The sequence below is a fragment of the Xiphophorus couchianus genome, chromosome 10, assembly GCF_001444195.1.
Source record: "Xiphophorus couchianus chromosome 10, X_couchianus-1.0, whole genome shotgun sequence".
Taxonomy (NCBI): domain Eukaryota; kingdom Metazoa; phylum Chordata; class Actinopteri; order Cyprinodontiformes; family Poeciliidae; genus Xiphophorus; species Xiphophorus couchianus.
The window spans coordinates 5266497-5288606 of NC_040237.1; the positions used below are offsets into that span (position 1 = coordinate 5266497).

Sequence of the window (22110 nt, forward strand, 5' to 3'; positions counted from 1 at the left end):
GCTGGGAGGCTGAGCGTTCCCAAGGCGATGGGCAGAATATGGCTGTCGTGGCAGAGAGGAGCGCGGCGGGTGTTGAGACGAATAAAAGAGGCTGAATGAGGCAGAAACGATGAGAGAGGAAGCAAAATGTAGAAAACATTGGTTATTGTTGATGCAGAGAGACACACAGGCTGGATTTTGGTTTTGGCTTTACAAGTTATTAAAATTGAGCTAATAAAAAACGTTTTATAGAGCAAAATACGAGCAGAGCTTTTTATTTAAATTCAGTATAGTTTGGTAAAGATAAATATAAGATATAGTCAAGGATTAGGCACAAATATGTATGATATTCTTATAGAAATGAAGATGGTATAGACATAAAAATGTAAATTCAAATAAAAGTGATTATTAATAATCATAAAATACAACAAACAATAAAATCCTTAAGTGTTCAAACATAATTAAAATAAATTTACTACATGTTATGCCTGTTTTAAAGTACTTGGGTCCTGTAGATGAATTTTAAACCTCCTTTAAACAGTGGGAGAATCTAAAATGATGTTAATATTAAAGATGTTCTAGTCTGTCCAAACAAATCAAATCAACTCCACTTGTTTTATTTTTTTTTCAAATCTACCCTAAAATGTAACAAATATAAAAAAAACTACGATTAGACACCTAAAAATGATGCAACATGAACTGAAAGATGCAAACTAAACCAAAAAACCCAAACAGAAACAATCAGACACTGAAATATCTATTTTATATTAAGAATTTAGAGCTTCTTGTGTATTTTTTATTAGGCGACATGCTGAAGTCTCCATGCATTAATATTAAGAGGGCTTAGGGAAAAAGACAAACATAACCAGGTGGATTATTATGATTAATATTAAAATGAAAACAAATATTTAAAGATCAAACTACAGCATCTACTAATCCTGACCAAATCCTTATTAACTTTAACATGTACTTTTAATCATAAAAAATTGACGACAGCCTTTTTACAACTACTTACCTGACTTCAGAGAGCTTAAGTTGTTGAATATTTTAAATCCCGGTGCTTCGTTAACTTACAGTTAAAGATAAATTATTAATGAAGATGGCAACGTTTGCAAACATTTACCTCTGTGTAAAATATTTAACTTGCATTTCAGAAGCGCCATATGTGGAGCATTAGGAGTTGCTGTCTGGAAACCTTTCTCTGCACTCTGTGGATTTTTACATCAAAACTGATTCAAGACAAATAAAAACAGCTTTGCTGATTAGATTGGTCAACATGATAATCCTCATCCTGGTGTTTTCTTTAATCTCTAATCAAGTTAGATATTGAAAAGTTGGGATTTCCTTCAGACATTAAAGCTTAATTGGAGGAGGAACTGGTGAATAAAAAATTTTATTTCACAGATTTGCACAAAAATGCAAGTATAAAGTGAGCGATCTCTCTGAATCTTATTTAAGTTTTTGTCTGTGCTCAATTTTAAATTAGACCCCAGTTATTCTTGATTTCACTGTTATGAGTTGTCATTTAATAATAATGGTGAACTTTATTAAAAAGGGTCAGTACGCAGCTCAAACGTCAATATTACCATTTAATGCACCGTTAACGTACCAGATTATAGATTATAGATCTGCATTCCCTTGACAGGTTACATAATAAAAACATAGAAAATTGCCTGTTAACAAAATGGTATTGCAGATTATATTCTCATTGATCAAATCAACTTAGTACATCGGCAGAGAACCATTTGCAAGTTTATAACTAAGACATATTACAAAATAATCTAATATTTTCAAAGCCCAGTAACTTTTTTTCTGGATTTTTAGAGTCAAGAAGTCTAAGAACATTATTACCAGCTTGACCAGAAAAATGTAACACAGCAGGACATATAGAACAAAATCATGACATGCATAAACGTAAATCTGCGTGAGAGGTAATACGTTTAAAAGTTATGAAGCTGAGTTTAATCATTTGAGTTTCTTATATTCAAATCTGAATCAATGTTGCACCCCGAGATATTTAAATTTGGTGACTTTGTAATTGTGTTAGGAGGTTGTAAGAAAAACCATCTTTAAATTTAGAGTCATACATGACTGACTGAGCCAATAATCATCCTCTGATACACAGCAGTTGTTAGCTTAGCGGGTACTAAGTCGGTTGTTTTTGCCAGTGTTGTATAAAGTACTGAAATCTCAGAGTCAAGTAAAAGTATAAGTACCTCTCCAAAATATGACTTTGGTAAAAGTTGAAGTCACTGACTGAAATGTTACTTGAGTTAAAGTCTTAAAGTATCTGAAACTTCTTGTACTTAAGTATGGAAATTCCTGTAAAAATGGATGTACTCAAGTAATGTAATGAAAAGTACAAGTAAAAAGTAAAACAAAGCAAATGCAGTTTGAATGACTTTTTTTATATTTTGGTAAACTTGTCAAATACACTTAAAATAATGTACACAACCATGTGCAGGCAAAATTAAACCTGCTAATAGATATACCTGCAGGCATCATTTAGTTAAGAAAATTAGGTGCTTTACCTATAGCACAAGGTTAACTTAACCTGCTTTACAACTGAACCAGCTTCTTAGTATACCCTCCAGGACAGAAAATACAAAGTTTTTGTAAGCCTCAAGTTTTCCCTTCAAGTAAGGTCAGTGCTGAAAATGAGAAAAATAAATAGTACAGAAAATGCGGCCAACATGAAGAAAAAGAGCTGTTACCATTACTCTACTTCACAAATCAGTGAATCAGTCAATGCTACAGTCAGTAGGTGGTGCACACAACTGGTCATTATGCAAAAGAAAAAAAGAATTGGGAGGGAAATGCAGCTTATTGGCATCTGTAAACCTGGTTTTGAACTTGCATGCCCTTCCTATATTCGTTAAATTTAGTCTAAATTGCTATTGCTATGGCTTCTGTCCCCCTTGAACAGAGGAGTCTAGGTAGCCTGCTACAGTCAACATTAAGCCTCAGCTAAATACACCACATGTGGAACTGAAACAATGCCAAACAAAGTTCATTTATACAGGTAACGTTATGGTCAATATTTCACAATACAGTAGTGTCTAGTGACCAAGCTATAATTACTGAAACAGGAGGATTATAACCATTTCATAAGACGTTACCTCGATGTGTTTCTTCAAGTTGGACGGGGAGTTTTTGTAAGATAGAATTTCCACATCTTCGGGCAGGAATAACATAAACTGCATGCGGTACGACGAATCTTTAACACCCACGAAAGAGTATATTGTGTTTAAATAAGGCCAGGGGCTCTCATCACCAGCTGGAGGTTCCCCTGGAGCCGTGTCCGACGTAGTTGCAGTCGTTGTGGTCTCCGTCTCCTCCTCCATGTGGCTGCTGCTGATTGCGAGACTTGCTTTGTGTTCAATGGGAGAAGTGAAACAGGTGTATCACTTAAACACCTGTTTAAGTGATACACCTGTAAGATGTGTATCACTTACAGGTGAACCATCATCACCAATAGATGATGATGGTTCATCATCTATTGGAGGTGATGAACAAGCCCAGGCAAGCAGGCTACCGACTTTGTTCGGTAGCCTGCTTGCTACTTGCTAATCAGTAGGTGGGGTCAAAACACTTGCGTTTCTCTCTCTCGCTTTTTTGTAACGAGTAACTAAACCACACATTGAAAATGTATCGGAGTAAAAGTACGCAATTAAGTTTGGAAATATAGTGAAGTAAAACTCATCAAAAATTTTCATACTCGAGGAAAGTATGAAGTACTCCAAAATATACTTAAGTAAAGTAGTGAAGTGTTTTTACTTCGTTACTATACAACACTGGTTTTTGCAGTTGTTTTATATAAGGGAGTATCATCAGCATATGTGTGCGGTTTCACATCAACACGCTGTTCAGCAGGATTAGTAATATAAAAGCTAAATAATAAAGCCTCTAACACGGATCCTTGTGGGATCCCCTGAAAAACCATTTCATTTTTTCATGTCTGAAAACAAAACATTTCTCACAAACCATCCTGTATGAGTTTAATTTTTATTTTAGTTTGTTATTGTTATAAACAAAAAAAATGCTCCGGTCTCTCATATAACTCGATTCAATTATATGTTATTATCTGGACACTTTGTATTAAACTTAGTTCTTATTTGGGCCAGAAGACATAAAAAATTATGACCCCTAACTGAACAATATATTTTGTTGATTATAATTGATTTATTAAGGCAAATATTCCAGAGGTGAATAGATTTTATAGTTATTGTCACCTCATTTGTTACGCGAGAAAAAAAGCAAAACTAATTATAACTGGATTGTTTGTGAGTTGTTCTCAGAGGTTGATGCACAGACATGAGTCCTATAGACTCAGGCTGGTCTATATGAAACAATCAAAACTACAAAATGGTCGAGGGACTAAATGCATAGATTTTAGTTCATGTTAGATGAAAACATTGTTCAAAATTGCATCTGAGGCAGCAGAGATAGTGACTCACTGGCTGTTCCTAGTCTGAATAGTGAAGATAAATTAAAAATAAATATGAAAGGGAGACAAGTTTTGTTTTTAGACGGCTTCAACAGCTCTTTTGTTAATTCTCTGTGGTTTCCTGTTGAGGTTTTGTTTAGAGCAGGGGTCTGCATCCTTTACAACCTGAGACCCATTTTTACTCTTAGGTTGTTGTTGTCAGTTTTAAATAACCTCCATTTCATTTCTGTTTTTAAGATTTAAAACATAAAATTTAGCAAAAGAAGGATGGATCTCTATCTTCTGTGGGATGAACAATAAAACACAAATTCCAACCTAAACATCTTTCTAGCACTTTAGTGTTTTTCTTTGTGGAAACTCAATTGAAATATTCTAGAAATAAACTGAAAAGCTGTCAAAAACCCAAGTTTGTTATAATATCTAAATTTAGAAACAATAGCTGGTTCTTTTTTTAATTTAGCCGAAGTTATGTGTCTCTTGTGAGGTTGTAAACCTCTGGTTTAGAGTTTAGCTAGCAAACAAAGCCACTAACAATAACAATAAATATTCATATAAAAATGTTTTTATCTGCTCAAAAAACAAAAACAAACAAACAAAAAAAATCACTTCAGCGTTTGCTCCCCAGAAAACTGAAAAATGTTAATTAAAAGTGGCACAAAATAGTTGGTAAAAGTTAGGCGGATTTGTTTGTAATTTGGTGTTACGTGCTGCAGATCTAGGATGACACCAGAGGACAAGTTTGGTGGCGTCAGGAGTAGAGCGGTGCGTCCTGAGACAGTTTTCAGCGCCGAACAATCAACACTGCAGACAATCAAGGTCAGCAGACTGTGAATATGTCAGAGCCACCAGGGTTTTGCAGTGAAAAAATTAAATCAAAACTCAAATCAGAACCAGAACTTAAAAGAAAAAGAGAAACTTAATTTTTAGAAATAGTCTTCAAAGTGTGCATTTTAAATACAGTTTAGCTTCGCTTATTTTCTACACTGCAGAAAACACAAAATCTTACCGAGTATTTCTTTTACTTATAACAAGACACTTCTCCTATGTTATATTTATTTTGATGTATGGAAAGACAAGCCGTTTCAAAAACCTCCTGAAGAGTCACAACTGACAGGCACTTAATTGCCGTTACCTAGCAACCCCAGTCCATCACCTAGCAACCACAGCAGAGCCCAGCCAGTTACCTAGCACGACACAGAAGCTTGTTTAAGTAAATATATTTCTTAATATTGGTTAATAAAGTACTAGTTCCACTGGCAGATTATTTCACTTGTAACATGGGAAAGTTTTTTTGTTATAAATAAAATAATCTGCCACTGGAACTGGTACTTTTCGTCAATATTTAAGAATTGTTGATTTAATAGTTGCTATATGTTGCTGAAAAGTTACTTGTAAGTTAGTTTTGTCCTATTTCAAAAATACGTGGTAAGATTTTGTGTTTTTGCCATCTAACCTAAATCAATTAATCGGTCTCTAAATACTCTGTTCATTCTGCAGAAGAAACGGGAACAATTATCATGGGATCCAGATTTGAACCATACTCATTATCACATGGATTAAAGTACGGATACAGCTCCTCGGTAAATAAACACTCAGTAAAAGAGTAAATGTGTACTGCTGTGACCACGTCAAAGAACGATACTTGACCTCCGTTGTAGTCAACAAAAACTCCAACATGCTCCACTTTCCCTGTACACACCACCTCGCCTGGAGAGCTGAAGGTTTCAAACTTGTCTACTAAGAACCAGATGGCCCAGAGTCCGGTGTTCGGACTCCGAACTATCGCCCCGTTCTTTTGGAGCGACGCCGATGCCACGCCCAGACACCACTCTGTCTTTTGGCCCACGTGAACCTCGAAGTAAAACCTGCGTGAGGAAAATCCTCTCTGCCCCACAACGGCGAGATGCTGAGTGAACATGTTGGGTTTTGGGATCTGGTTTCCCCACAAACCCGTGCCCATGTTGTACCACACCTGCTTCCCGTCAGCGGATAAGGTGAGCATGGGGTGAGCTGTGTCAAAATCCAGCACGATGTTCTCCCCGTACTGCTGCATGTACCTGAGCGTTGCCTTGTTTGATGTATCTGTGCTGTTTGAGAATCTGTTGAGTTCTTCGTTCAGTTTACCCAGCAAGTCCTGCAGTTGAGATATTGAGTTTCTCACAGACTTATGCATGTACTTCACCTCCAGGTGCCTGATGAAGTTGTGTGTGGACAGGTCCATGGTGTGTGGGAGGAGGGACTGGTTTGGGTACCTCTTGAGAAAACAGACTGGGTCTTTAATCTCCTTCAGTTCCTCCAGATTCTTTGCCGTCACCTTCAAACAAGAAATCTCTTTCTCCATGTCTGTAATTAACCCCGTTGCTTGGTTCTCTGCTGCTTTCTGCTTCTCTTCAAACACCTTTATGAGTTCCTCTTGGGTCCTCTTAATCTCAGCAACCAACTTCGTTAGATCCCGACTTCCATTTTCTATCAGCTTTTTTGTATCCGTCTTGCCTTGTATCAGCGACTCCTTTGTGCTTTGGACCTTCTGCATCCTTTCTTGAATCATCCGCTGCACTTTGGCCTCATTTCTCACCACCTGATACGTCATATCGTTGTATCCCCTCTTTACGGAAACCACATCGTGGTTGGCGTGCCGCAATCCGACGCACAGGTCGCAAAGCACAGAGTTTTCCTTCCTGCAGAACAGCATCATCAGCCTGTGGTGCTTCCTGCACACCTTTTCCCCCAAACTCTCCACAGGCTCAACCAACGTGTGTCTCTTTAGCTCAGAAGCGATGTCATGAGGCTGAAGATGGCTGTCGCAGTACGAAGTGACACAGTCCAGACAGGATTTCACAGCCTGACCGCTGCAGATGTCACACTGCACCTCGCTGCCACAGCTGACCGGCTGCTGACCTGCTGACCTTTGGGTGTGAACGTTCAGGACATGAAGAGACTTGAACTGTGACAACAGGTCTGCAATGAAGATGTTGACCTTAAGGTTGGGCCTGTTTGGAAAGTCTTCCTTGCAGATTGGACATTGGCAGACAAGTGTGGTGTCCCAGTAGCACGTGATACAGGGCAGGCAGAAGTTGTGTCCGCATGGAGTGGAAACGGGTTTATTGAAGACGTCAAGGCAGATGGGACACATTAAGTGTTCCTCGGTTAAGAGACTTCCACCGGATGCCATTTCTAAAAAACACAAAGCACAATTACATCAACATATTATGCTAAATGTCAGAAATGAATGAAGACAGACTTTTTCTGGCTCATACAGATTCATGCTTTGATGTCTGACCTGCCAATTCTGATTTGTCCTACAACAAAAACAAGGAAAATGGTTTTTAAAAATCTTTTTTTCAGTATTATTCTTCAAGTAAAATTGCTTGACTGTCATCTCTGGCTGACTGACTGGAGCATCTCCACTCAGTTTTTGAACTATTACAAAGCGTACCAGACATCACTGAGCTGTTCTGGTGATTTTTGACTGGCACACAAAAAACCCAGGAGAAAACCAAAACAAAACAATTACATAAAAATCCCTAAAAACATCTTTAAGAAGTATCAGGATTTTATGGTATTAAAATAAAGATTTAAAATTTCAATTATAAAATATGTATGTTGCTCTTATTATTTTTTAACTCTATTGATTCTAGCATAATCCTAAATTATATGATATTACATATTCCAGTTTTCTTTGAGGGCTAACCTGTTTTTTCTTATTTTTATTAAAATATATACAGCTCTGTAAAGAAAATTAAGAGACCATTTAAAGTTATCAGTTCCTCTGATTTTACTCTGTATAGATATATGTCTGAGTAAAATGAACATTGTTCTTTTATTCTATGAACTACTGACAACATGTCTCTGAAATTACAAGCAAAAATGTTGTATTTATTGGCAGAAAATGAGGAAAGACACAGAGCTTTCAGATGTCAAATAATGCAAAGAAAACAAGTTCATATTAATTTAGAAACAACAATACTGATGTTTTAACTGAGGAAGAGTTCAGAAATCAATATTTGGTGGAATAACCACAAGGTTATCATTGGGGTTCAGTGCAGTGGTCTCTATTTTTTCCAGAGCTGTGTTTTTAAATATTTTAATAAAAACTTTAGCACATAAATGATAGAAAAAGCTTTGCACTGATTCCTGGATATAGGTAGTAGTTTAGAATCCAACAGAAAATTAGGGAATTACCCTCAGCAAATATTAACTCTAAAGTAAAATATCAAATTAACATATAACGGTTATAATTTTGTTTAGTTATGATTCTAATGTTTTTAATACATAAGAGGATAAAATGTACTTACTGTAAAAAATGTACTTTGAGTACTTACTGCACAAAAACATCAAACTGACATGAGTTGGTTAATTGTTTAGGCTTTCTGCTGCTGTTACTAGCCTGCAGTCTGCTGCTTTACAGATATTCCTCTTCAAGTCTCAAAAGATCGTTATAGTAGATGGGAAAATGGATAGAGGTAATTCCTGGAAGAAAACGTGTTAAAGGCTGCAAAAAGACTTCAGACTGGTGCTTCGTGTTGATCTGTCACATATAATAAGTTTATGGCTATAGCTGAATTTGCCTCTGTGAAAGTAACAAAGCACCATTAAAAGGTTTGTTGGTAAGAGTGAGTGAATGGCAATTAACAGAATCAGACATAACCACCTCCTTTAAAGGAGTAAAGCAGAAATGATATATTTTTATATATAGATCAGTAATGTTTATATAAGCGACGTCCTTCTCAGATAATGGTAACAAGCTTCCTTATAAACCAAAAGATAATTACATAAGCTATATATCTTTTGAAGCAATCTGTCAATGAATACACACAAAGGGTTACTCAAATGAGCTGTGGATGAGCCACGCCCTGTAAATACCAGCTATTGTCATAAAACACATGAACCTCTCTGTTTACCGTCCAATCTGTTTTATGTTTACTGTGCCAGACACAAAAAAAAAAACATTGAAAAGCTTGAAAAACTTCACAAAGTTCCCACTGCATTTTCTACAAACATCTACTAAGCATTGCTTTTCTCTTTTTACTTCCTACCAAGTGTAGTCTTGACTTTAAAAGGGGGGAGCTGCAAGAAAAATCAAAAGAATGTTAGTTTGTTTTTGTGTGTGTCCTTACACTGGTAAGGATGACGTGTTTCAGCTCACCTCTTCTGCTGCTTATCTGGCCTGTAGGTTACAGCTGTGTCCCCATCCCCACAGATTGTAGACACAAAACTCAGAAAACAAGAAGTTTTGTAGTTAAAGGGAACAGAAATATCAACATATATGTGCTGCTGCTGAGAGACGACGGCTGAAGCTATAAACACTCCCCAGGAAAACCTAATTTACTTTCTGTTTCCTGCACTACGCCTCTTAAAGGGACAGGCACGTATTTCTTGTGTGTGGAGATTTTTCATGTTGAAGGCTGCTTTAAGCTCCCTAATCATTCATAGATATTCAATTTTTTCTTCAGTAGTTTTCTCACACCTCGAGGATTTTACTGCTCTCCATCTTCCCTTCATCCAAACTGGATCAAGTTTGTGTGTTTGCTGCAGTCAAGCAAAACCTTTTGAATGTGTGTGAGTCTGTGTGTGTGTGCTTTAAGACTTGCATCTGGGTGATAACGTTCCTGGATGGCCAAGCTGTGTGTGTTGCTGAGATAAGACTGTTGCACTAACGCTGGAATCCCTCCACCATTAATCATAGCTCAGTTACCGCTCGACTTTGAAAATCCCCAGAGATGTTCAAGGGGAATTCACCCAAGAACTAAAAACAACAAAAATAAATTAAAATGTCTGGAGCTTTCTACCTTAAGATTACAAGGCAAGGATGCAGATGAACTAAATTGTTGTTGTTGCAAAATGAAAGTGAAAGAAAAAACAAAAAAGAGTGAAAGGAAAAAAAATCCCCTCACTGCCCCAACAGTTTGAATACAGTTAACCTATAAATTAATTATCTGGGTCATCATATTACATCACATTAAGATATTTGGTCTACAAACTGGACCAAGAACAATCAGTGACATTTTGTGTTTTTACAGTAGGCCATCACATCAAATAGTTAGCCTTGCCAATTTTCCTGTATTTGTTGCATCAGCTTTGCAAATAAAATGTTAATAGATGCAACAACCCACTAAAAAGGACCATGATGAAGCGATAAGTGATGTTATTTACTTCACCTCTTAGAGGTTATAGTGTTATGGTTGGAGTGATTTTTTTAGTTTTTGCTTTTAAGTTTAAGGCTGATATTCCAGACTTACAGCACACTTAACTGAGTTCCCTTTAATTAAATGTTTTTCTTCTTTCTAGTTCCAGACTTTTGGTCTCCCAATTTAATGCCATGTTCCAGTTATGCTTGGAACTGGGAAATTCCGACTTGCCAGTGAGATAAATCAACTGGAACACCCTCCAAGGTCGGATTTCCCACTGGGAAACTGGGAGCAACTACCCCCAGTTTCAACTTGTAACGAGGACTTGACAATTCAATATGGCCGCTACTCACATCAACAGTAATAAGATGTGGTGGAAACATGTTTATTTTACAAGTGAGTCAAAAATTAATGTTACAGGTAGCGCCTGCGACTTTAAAATGAAAAAAATAAATAAATAAAAGTGCCGTTTGTTTATAGAAAGTAAAGCTTAAAATTATGTTTCTAAGAGCTACTGATAACATGTTTATGAGCAACGTTGAAACTTCAACTTCTTAACTAGAACGTTGTTACGTTGGGTCTGATGTCAAACCTGCTCCAGGTTTTGTGTTTAACTGGAACGCAGCATAATCTCTCCTCTGGGTTTGTTTTCATCATTTTCATTTGCGCTGCTGTTGGTTCTGTATGATCTTCAGCACATTGACTGCTCTACATTTTGTGGCCTAATTCTGCTACACTTTGATGTCAGCAGTTTCCCCTCTCAGTCCGTCTAAGCTTCACTCTCATATTTTTCCTCCTCAGAGAAGATTACTCGAGCTTGCTGGCGTTGCATTAAGGCGGGTTTGATTGTGCTCAGTGTGGATCGGGTGAATCCTGCTGTGGGACTGGACAGAGAATGATCCATACTAGCTTTTATGTCTTGATGAAATACAGACATGGGGATAATGTGATCTTCTTCTCCTCACAACATGTCTTTCTTATTCACACTGACCTAAATCCTCTTCATTTCATCCAGAACATCTTTTTTCTCTGCTCTTCCTCAGCAGTTCCCCTTATCTGCTCTTCTACCTCTCTGCAGTGCCTCTGTCTTGCTCTGAGGGATTCACCGAGTTGGGATACTACAACGGCACCGTGTCCCAGACGGATTCTGGCGCTCCATGTCTGAAGTGGACTGAGTTTCCAGACTATGTCATGCAGTACCCGGGCCGTGGCCTGGGCGACCACAGCTACTGCAGGAACCCGGACCGAGAGTCCAACCCCTGGTGCTTCTTCAGGCAGAACTCAGGCGCTATCGGCTGGGCTTACTGCGACTGCCACCAAGGTACGTCAACACGCGTCCAGGTCCGACTACACTCGTCATGAATTGTCCCAGAAGTTATTGTGATAAACGATAATATTGTTGTCTTGAAACTATATTAAGGTAATATAAAGGTTATATTAATGTGAGTACACCCTGCCAATGATCAATAAACTTTAATTTCCAATGAACATTTACACTGGAACTGACATTTTAAATATCCAAAGCTAATAAACAAAACAACAAATAAAATGGATACTGAAGTCTCTATAAACAAAATTACAGTTGAGACTAAAAATGTCCAGTCTTTTTGAGAAAAACAAAACATCATGCAAATGGAAATTATCAAGCTTGTTTTAATTTATTATGTGATTAATTGAGGTTTTTCTTGATGTAAGGGTTATGTTCAGAAAACCTCACCCATGTGACTGGTAGACACTATTTATTTTATGTATTAATTACAGACTTCTTGGCTTTGTGAAACATCAATGCTACTTCTTCACTGCTGTAATTGCGATGGGTCAAGCAGAGACAAACCCAACACATGCATGTAGCATGATGTAATGGGACTCTGCAGAGTTAATAAACAGCTTAGGTCAATGTCCGTTCATTTTCCAGAGAGGCTGTGAAGCATGATTTAGTGATTATATTCTGGTTTTGTAGCAACTATACTATAACTAGTGACATTAATTTGTACATTTATTTAATGATTACGTCTTCATTACAACTGTTACTACTCAGCAGAGACAGATATTTGTGCTTTGTGATTTTCAGGGGCGGTTCGTCTGGTTGGCAGCGCATCCTCCGACAGCGGGCGGGTTGAAGTTTACCTGAATGGCCAGTGGGGGGCGGTGTGCAACTCCCACTGGACAGACAGAGACGCGACTGTTATCTGCCGGCAGCTGGGTCTGGGGTATGGAATAAAATAATACTGTAATATGTAATCTGATTAAGTTCAATTCAGTTCAGTCCGGTTTGAATTAGCTTAGAAGTTTATTTAGTTCAGTTTGACCAAAAGCAGTTCAGTGGATTTAGTTCTGTATGGATTCAGTTCAGTCACATGAACTGAATTAATAAGTTTTTTAAAATTATGTTAAGTTAATTTCAAATCAGTGAAATTAAAAGCAGTTCAGAGGATTTAGTTAACTTAATTCTATTCATCACAACTCATTGAATTGATTACATTCAGTTCACCTTAATTTGATCTGTTTGACTCAGTTCAGTACAAGTCAATTTAGATTCACTTTGATTCATTTTAATTCATTTCAGTTCATCTCATTTAAATACAGTTGGTCAATTATTTTCATTTAAATTCTATAAAGTTAATTGATTCAGTTCAGGTTTGTTAAATTACATTCAATTCGATTTAATTTAATTCAGTTCAGGTTATATTCCAGTTCTTTTTGATTTAGTAAAATTTTATTTAGTTCAGCTTACTTTAGTTCATTTGAGTTGAAATCTGTTCAGTGGATTCATTTAGTTAAAATTTTGTTGTTCCAAGTTATTTTATTTTCATGTCAACATCTACCTACCGTACCTTCAGTTCTGTTCAAGTAATTTTTAATTTAGGCAATCTGTTCAGTGGATTCAGTTCATTCAAATTTGGTTTAATCAAAATTGTTCAGCACAATTCCATTCATGTCAGTTCAGTTCAATCGTATCTGAGTTCATTTGGTTTGAATTACAGTCCATTACCTTTCAGTTCAGTGCCATTACATCCATTCAGGTACCTTTAATTCAGTTCAGTTTTGTTTATTTTAGAAGTAACTTGTTTTGTATTGACCAGCTGAATGATAGTTTAGTCCAATACCATCAGATTTTGATTCCAGTCTAGTTAAAAACATCCAATTTACCCTGCAGTTCAGCACAAACTGAATCTAATTCAATGCAGTCCGATTCAGGAAGCACCTAAATGACTATATCTCCCTGGATGAAAGTGGAAAGGATAAAGAAAAACCCACTCTGCTCCCGTTTATTTTTTAAATTTAATCTTTCCAGTGATATTGGTACTGCGCTGCAGCTCTCCCAGTTTGGCTCAGGTTCTGGCCTCTTCCATTACGAACGTCTGGGCTGCCGTGGAGACGAGGACGCTCTGAGTAAATGCCGAAGCAGGACGTTCGTCACCGGTGACTGCGGCCATGGAAACGAGGCGGCCGTGGTGTGTGCGCCACCTGAAGGTCAGCGTGACTTCTCATTAAACCTACACCTGAATATTTCCCCCGTCACACCTAAGCTACAAAGTGACCTTTTTTCTTTGTGAATAATCCCAACACTTTAGGCTCACATGTATTATAAATTCCACTTTCCTCACAGGTAGCGGCCCTCCGCTGCGTTTGGTGGGAAGCGAGGAAGACTTCGAAGGTCGTGTGGAGGTTTTCCACGCGGGCCGGTGGGGCTCCGTCTGTGACGACCAGTGGGACGACAGAGACGCCGAGGTGGTGTGCAGACAGCTCGGTTACGGGTATGTCGATCCATATTTTTGTCATCTGAAAAATAAAATCTGTTTAGTTTAGTCTCTTATTTTAAAAAATTCAAAGAAACGCTGCAAAATATTTTATTTGTTTGATGTTAAATATATGAAATCAAACATGAGTTGAGTAGTTCCCTTTTATTAAATTTGCATACAGCTTAAAACTTAAGTTAAGAAGAAATTTTAATTTCAGCGTAATTACATTTCATGCCTTAATAAAGATCTTTCCCCCCCACATTTAATCAACAATCTGTTGAAAAATCCTTCAATCTGGTATTTTTCTTTACTTTAGTCCTCTTCAGAATCACTAATCAGATTTTTATTTGTAGAAAAATGTGCCATGCACAATTTTATAATTGTGCACAGCTTTGTCTTTGTCAAACAATATCACAATGAAATATGTTGAAGTTAAAGAAAAAGTCAAAGGGAAATAAATCCATACGGATATTTATTTCATTTTTTAATGCTTTCAAATTTTTTAATAGTCAAGTTTATCTGTACAAAACGTCTCATGAACAAGGCAACTCAAAGTGCTTTACACCATAATAACCGATTATGTGAAACATAAACATTACATTTTGTCAAAAGTCATCAAAAGAAAACATACATCAAATATTGATAAATGTTCCAGTTATTATGAATCAAAGGCAACTCTAACAAAAACAAAAACTCAATTAATGTATCTTTGGTTAAATCTGTCAAATCAGAAATCTTTATTATTTTAGTTCAAATGAAAACGTTTGTATTCATATTTAACTAAAGTTTATTCTACAGCCTGATCAAGTTTTACTTTTAAACAGATGCATTTTCTGGTTTACTTTTTTAAGGCTAATAATAGAGAGAATTTGTGAACACAATAAATGGGACTTAATTTCTGTAATCTTTTCCTCTAAAACTACACAGAGCTACATCTGTTAAAGAGCTTTGTTAGGCCGATTGTGTTACAGAGTGAGCTGGAAACATTGAGTGGCAGGAGAAACTGGGAGAGCAACGAGTTGTTGCCGTGTAGATCAGGAACAATCCAGGGGAAACACCTGTTTACGTTGCATCACTGCAGGTTTTCCTCTCCTCTCCAGCTGTCAAACAGCCAATAAGTTGTAACTGAGAAGTGAATCCCATGTTCAGCGCTGGGTTGCATCACGTCTCCCGAAGCGCCAGGGGACAGCGTCGCATCTGTGTTTGTAAATAAAAGACGATCTGCAGGTGTTCACACGCCGGCGCGCAGACTCATGTTTGACACGTTTTGACAATTCAAAGCAAAATGGTTGATGTTTTTTGTAGTCTACAGGGTCCAGTTTATTAATATTGTGAGTTTCTGTGTCAAACTTGCTTCATGTTACCAGACTTCTCAAAATCCTCCCTGGACTAAGCCGACAGCTTCAGATGCAAAGAAATAAATAAAGATCCAGCACAAAAACAGTCCATGTGATTTTATTGGATTTATTATACATCTAAATTCAAAATACTAGCATTAAAAATGTTAAAACTATTTATTTGAATCATTGCAGCTTCCTAAATTCAGTGTTTTATTTTATTTTATTTATTTATTTATTTTTTACAAATAATGACAGTAAGTGAATGCTTAGTAGGTACTGTGGTATAACCTTATGCACATATAGACATATTTATTGGAAAAGCTAAGATTGTTGAAATTCCAATAATGCATGCCAGTCAAAGACAAGGTTTTGCCAAATTGATAAACAGAACAATAATGTTACCTGAATTCGGAAGGTTTTTATCCACTAAAACGCCACACAGTGATGTATTTTACTTCTGCAATAAGCACCTTTATTTCAAAGTTTGTAAAATTATAATAATGCAGATGTGTTTGGATGAGTTTCCAGGTCTCCACTGCTCCAACGCATCTGTTTCTGTTGGTTTTGCTGCTTGTCTTTGCTGTCAGCAAGACACCTGCAGGTTGTCTTTAAGTTAAACATCAGTTTCAAACAAGCAGAAACACACAGGGACAAAAACACATCCGCAGCAGGGCTTTTATAGCATTTCTCCATCAATAAGTTATGGCTACAAGGAGCCACCTGGTAGCTATTTATTATTCAACAAGGATTTTTTATATGTACTTTATATAGCATATTAGTTTGACACATTTAAGTTACTTTGTGTGGGTTGAAGGAACTGCTGTGGAGAAGGGATGTATGCAGAATAAAGTGCTTTTTTATTCAGTGATGACAGATTTTATCTTATATTTCCCCACAATACCAAAACTAAGGAACTCCTGAAAAGCAAATCCAAATAAATATGCATTATAAGAAGCCATTTTCTAAGTCTGAATAAAGGTTTCCTGTTCTCACTACCCAAAACACGTTGAAGTAAAAAGTGAAAACATTTTTAAAATGCAACAAATATTATTTCTGTATTTTTGCAATACTTTTTCACATATAAAAAAACACATATAATCTGTAATGTTTTTTTTAAACCAGTTTAAGCTTGAGTGGCATACAGAGTGTGTGTGCGTGTGTTGCAGGGGTGTGGCGAAGGCCTGGTCGTGGGCTCACTTCGGGCAGGGATCAGGTCCCATCCTGCTGGATGCTGTGAAGTGCACAGGAAACGAGCTGTTCCTGGATCAGTGCCCCCACAGCGACTGGGAGCAGCACAACTGTGACCACATGGAGGACGCTGGGGTCTCCTGCAGCCCTTATACAGGTTAGGAATAGACTAGTGATGGTTGGGGTTTTGGAAAATGTCCGGGTTTGGCATAAATGCAGTTACTAAAATGAATGGAAGTCAATCCAGAGTCCTTAGTTATAGAGGTATAACGATGTGTCTGTGTTATGAGCTATAACCTAAAAACAGAACTTCTTCTTATGGGTCCCATAAGGAGCAGTTGGTTCCTACAAAGTAGTATTTGTTGGGAAAATGGCCCTTACACTCCATCAAACACAAGGCCACACACACAGAGGTGTGAGATCCTCCTTCTGCTACCCACAACACCCACTATGGCACAAGTTTTGAAAACTTTATTTCCTCAGATTTCCTGCTTGAGCAAACTCCAAAAAAACAAAAAATTAAAATAAAATGCTTTCAGGACACAAATTGCAGACAGATAAGTTATCTTTTTTGTTACAGTGCTCATGCCCCACTCGTCCACTCCCATTAGAATGCCACCCTGGGAAACAGCCCATATTACCTTGGCCAAATAAGCAAACACTCTCATCAGGCTCAGAGCAGCTATTTATACCTCCTGAACAACAATAAATTATGACTATCCTGTCTGAGGAGAGCAGGAACTAACAGGAAACGGATCAGTTACTGTACCTAAAGTGAGCTCAATAATTAATCTGAAAGTTAAAATGAATGAGAGCAGTTTTGTTTGTAAACATCAATGTTACCTGGTGACCACAGCGAAGATTTTGACGATGTTTCAGATGGTGTGGTGCGTCTGGTTGGAGGTGACACTCCCTGGGAGGGTCGGGTGGAGGTGTTTCACAACGGCGACTGGGGGACGGCGTGTGACGACCACTGGAGCCAGCAGCATGCAGAGGTGGTCTGCAGACAGCTGGGATACAGGTAGGAGCTGTAATCTTGCAAAATGCATATTTAAAATTAACTTTTATTGTAATAAATGTTTTTTAAAAGCTGTACTTTTGTGTCTTGGTGCAAGTCTCCACATGTTTTGGATAGGAATGCAAGTTATTGAGTTAATCTAAAGTTGATTAATTTTATCAATCAATTAACATTTAATTAAATATATTTTCTTAAAAACTTGATTTCTTGCTTTTATAATAGGTCTGACCATCCTTCCATAACATAAAGGGTTAGTTTTTCATAATATGCTTAATTTAAAAAAAGAACATAATTACATTTTAACATTATTTTGTGTCACTTGTATTAAATGCTGACCGAATGAACACAATATTCAAATTAAGTTAATTCATAATATTGCGGTTCTCTCACACTGTACAACACTGGAACAAGAGCAGCAGGAATGTTAAAACTTCGCCCCATCAAGCGCTTTAAGCCGACAAAAACTTTGCTTTTTGGCATCGTGTCTTTTCCCGTCGTTTTCCAATTTTGTTGCGTTATTCCCACCGCTTTCCTTAGCATCCTCACCTTCATAGCACGTCAATAACATTTCAATGATAAGTTGAGGCTGCTCCGCCATGAAGCTCGGCTGAATGAGCGCTATTTTAAGGTGAAACTCAAAGAGCTTGTCGAGTGTCTATATTTCAAAACCTACGGTGGCCCTGAGGTGCAAAGCACAACAACATTAACGAAGCACAATTACAAATTCAAAAACACAACAACATTAACGAAAACAGAACGACATTAACGAAAACACAACATTAACAAAAACACAACGACATTAACGAAAACACAACGACATTAACGAAAACACAACGACATTAACGAAAACACAACGACATTAACGAAAACACAACATTAACGAAAACACAACATTAACGAAAACACAACGGAAAAGGTATGTCCCAGTGGGAGACCTAAGAAATCGCTGATTGGACTACAGCTCGTTTTACTTTTGAACCGGAAGTTATTCTGGCTACAACGTGTTTTTTAATAACATGAATGTTCTCGGTGATCCAAACCTTACTACTGCTATTCGAGAGTCTTTTGACTCAGGACATACATATGAGGTGATACTGGACATGCTTCGGACCAACCACAAAGTGTCAGTTAGTATGCGTTCACTAAAGACTTATTTAAAAGAAGCGGGGCTACATAGAAGAGGCAACTACTCTCCACTTCGGGAAGTGAGGCGTGCCATTACGGCCGAGCTGAGAGGACCAGGGCAATTATTTGGCTATCGGACCATGTGGCAAGTTCTCAAACAAAAACACAACCTGTGTGTCAAACGTGATGTTGTAATGAGACTGCTGAGGCAGCTGAACCCTCAAGGCATCGCTCTGAGGACTCGCAGGAGATTTACAAGGCGCACCTATCACTCTATGGGGCCCAATTACATATGGCATGTAGACGGCTACGACAAACTGAAGCCATTCGGCTTGGCCATCTCAGGATGCATTGATGGATTTTCGAGAAGAATGATGTGGCTTGTTTGTGGGGCAACAAACAACAATCCTTCTGTCATTGCCCAGCATTATATAAACTGTGTCAAGAGTCTTGGAGTGATACCAATGAGACTACGAACAGACCTCGGCACAGAGAACGGGACTGTGGCAGCAATACAGTGTACCCTCCGCCATGCGCATACGGATTATTATGCTGGGTCATCAAGCCACAGTTACGGATCATCCACAGGGAATCAACGCATCGAGTCATGGTGGTCTTTTTTCAGAAGAGGAAGGTGGGTACATATGTGTTTTTCAGATGTCAAGTACAGCGAAAGCTGATCACGGTCTGAAATCCGTGGAAGCATACAGTCTGAGTTTAAAAAGGATTTGTAAAGTAGGTCCAAACTCTTCGTGTGAAAAACAAGGTTCTGGTGACTTTAGTAACATACAGTACACGTAAGCTCTATGTTAGTTAAGCAAATTTTGCAGGTTCTGCAGAAAGTACTACAATACATATTTGTGATATTAATTTTAGTATTACACACAGGTGGGTAGAGTACTCAAAAATCGTTATGGAGTAATAGACGTTACATACTTTTACTGTTTATAAATAAAGGATGAGGTGAAAGCTACTTCTAAGCTTGTGGTTTGTTTATTGTTGTCATGGCAACTCCATAGGAAGTGCCTATGGAGTTGGCAGTCACATAGCTGTCGTTTTGCCAGTTAACATGCCATATTGAATTAGTTTCAAACATTTATTTTCATAAGGCTTTAGCAAATATTTTGTTTCCAAATTAGAATTTTTCATTGTTTGGTTACAGATGCTATACAAATTTTTAGTTTGTACTTGGAAAATTAGGATGCGATATTCCGTTTGACATAGATTTAGAGCATGCTTTCAATGTTATGGACATGGAGAAAGACAGACAATCTTTTAATCATTTTAATATGAAAAAGAACAGAACCGTTTCTAATTCAATGTATCCTCAGGTCTCAGTTTTGGATGGACTTGTTTGGAGATTTAAGAGACTCCGGAAACTTCAACGGAAGCGTTGAGCACCAGTGCTTGCTCAGATTCTGCTTCACCAGAGTTCTGCAGAAAGACCTGGATGAATGCAAAAATCTCTGGAATAACCACAGGATCCGGCCAAGCAGACTTGCATCATGTCCTGGGGGGATTCCAAACGAACTCTATCTCTTGCCTCACAGGTAATTGACATCTTCACAAATAGAAATAATGCTTGACATTACATAATAATGCAGAAGTGTTGTTAGCACAAGTTAGGATATCTATTATCTATGTACAAGTAACCTATAGCTGTTAATGTATAGTGTATCACAAAAGTAAGTACACCCCTCACATTTCTGCAGGTATTCAAGTATATGGGATGACACCAACAAAATGACACTTTGACACAATGAAAAGTAATCTGATTACAGCTTATATAACAGTGTAAATTTATTCTTCCCACAAAATAACTCTATGTAAAGGCATTGATGTCTAAACCACCAGCAACAAAAGTGAGTACACCCCTAAGAGGTCCCTAAGAGTACTCACCAAACGCCGCACACTACATCAAATTAGTCTGCATGGCTGTCACCCCAGAAGGAAACCTCTTCTTAAGTCTGTACACAAGAAAGCCCGCAAACAGTTTGCTGAAGACATATCAACAAAGGACATGGATTATTGGAACCAGGTCTTACGGTCTGATGAGACCAAAATTAATTTGTTTGGTTCAGATGGTCTCCAGCATGTGTGGCAGCTGTCAGGTGAGGAGTACAAAGAGAAGTGTGTGATGCCTACAGTCAAGAATGGTGGTGAGAATGCCATGGTCTTAGGCTGCAGGAGTGTAGCAGGTGTTGGGGAGTTACATTTCATGAACCCGAATATGTACTGTGAAATACTGAAGCAGAGCATGATCCCTTCCCTCTGGAAACTGGGTCACAGAGCAGCGTTCCAGCATGATAAAGCCCCCAAACACACCTCTAAGACGACCACTGCTTTACTGAAGAGGCTGAGGGTGAAGGTGATGGACTTGCCAAGCATGTCTCCAGACCTAAACCCAATAAAACATCTTTGACATGTCCTCCAAGCCCAGGAGAGTTAAGGCAGTTTTGGTAAATAATGGTGGCCACACAAAATATTGACACTATAGAAATCTTCACTAAGGGGTGTACTCACATTAGTTGCCATTAGTTTAGACATTAATGGCTGTATATAGTTAGTTTGCGGGAAGAATAAATTTACATTCTTATATAAGCTGCACTCAGACTACTTTTCATTGTGTCAAAGTGTCATTTTGTCAGTGTTATCCCATGAAAATATATACTTAAATATCTGCAGAAATGTGAGGGGTGTACTCACTTTGTGATACACTGTATAAGCTGTCACTGATAGTGCTCACTTATACTGTGTCATATAGCCAGCAACCCCCCCCCCAAAAAACAGACAATTACAAGTACTTGTACTAAATATATAAAATATTTGTCACAATTCTATTACTAATTATATTCTGACTTTGCAGATATGGTTCAAGAGATTGTGGATTTCCTGTTGAGGACAGTGATCTGGATGTTTTCCCAGAAGCAAGTCAGGTGACAGAGTTGTGTGGTGATAAAGACATGGAGGAATACCTACAGCAAATCATGCAACAACATGGACAACAGCAGTCACAAAACTGGGAGTCAGCTATGGAACTGTATTTATTCCTCAAACACATAGCAAGGCTGTAGACACAAACAACCTGAATAAATTTTTTTTTATATTTTGTGTCCTGTTCATTTTACTCAAATGAAAACTC

General features: G+C 37.7%; 3 protein-coding genes across 6 annotated transcripts in view; 2 read left to right on the forward strand and 1 right to left on the reverse strand.

Annotated features, from left to right (window-relative positions):
- Window positions 1–22110, forward strand: part of LOC114151965 (neurotrypsin) — a 47167-nt gene that overhangs the window by 7098 nt on the left and 17959 nt on the right. Inside the window, exons 3-8 of the mRNA XM_028029541.1 lie at window positions 11633–11875; window positions 12626–12764; window positions 13850–14028; window positions 14165–14312; window positions 16804–16982; window positions 17705–17846. Of these exons, the coding sequence (XP_027885342.1) occupies window positions 11633–11875; window positions 12626–12764; window positions 13850–14028; window positions 14165–14312; window positions 16804–16982; window positions 17705–17846 (1030 nt within the window). The remainder of the gene's footprint in view (window positions 1–11632; window positions 11876–12625; window positions 12765–13849; window positions 14029–14164; window positions 14313–16803; window positions 16983–17704; window positions 17847–22110) is intronic.
- On the reverse strand, window positions 5789–9792 carry LOC114151966 (E3 ubiquitin-protein ligase TRIM69-like). 4 transcript variants are annotated; one of them, XM_028029544.1, is made up of 3 exons: window positions 9573–9792; window positions 9463–9493; window positions 5789–7600 (listed from the first exon to the last, which is right to left on the reverse strand). In XM_028029544.1, exon 3 carries the CDS (start codon window positions 7596–7598, stop codon window positions 5913–5915), a length of 1686 nt encoding a protein of 561 aa, XP_027885345.1. In that variant the 5' UTR covers window positions 7599–7600; window positions 9463–9493; window positions 9573–9792; the 3' UTR covers window positions 5789–5912. The 4 variants fall into 4 exon arrangements, with proteins under 4 accessions (XP_027885345.1, XP_027885344.1, XP_027885343.1 ...); XM_028029543.1 differs by lacking the exon at window positions 9463–9493 and having other exon boundaries at window positions 9544–9791; XM_028029542.1 differs by lacking the exon at window positions 9463–9493 and having other exon boundaries at window positions 9573–9779.
- On the forward strand, window positions 18737–22074 carry LOC114151968 (uncharacterized). The gene is made up of 3 exons (XM_028029547.1): window positions 18737–19602; window positions 20300–20518; window positions 21835–22074. Exons 1-3 carry the CDS (start codon window positions 18860–18862, stop codon window positions 22040–22042), a joined length of 1170 nt encoding a protein of 389 aa, XP_027885348.1. The 5' UTR covers window positions 18737–18859; the 3' UTR covers window positions 22043–22074.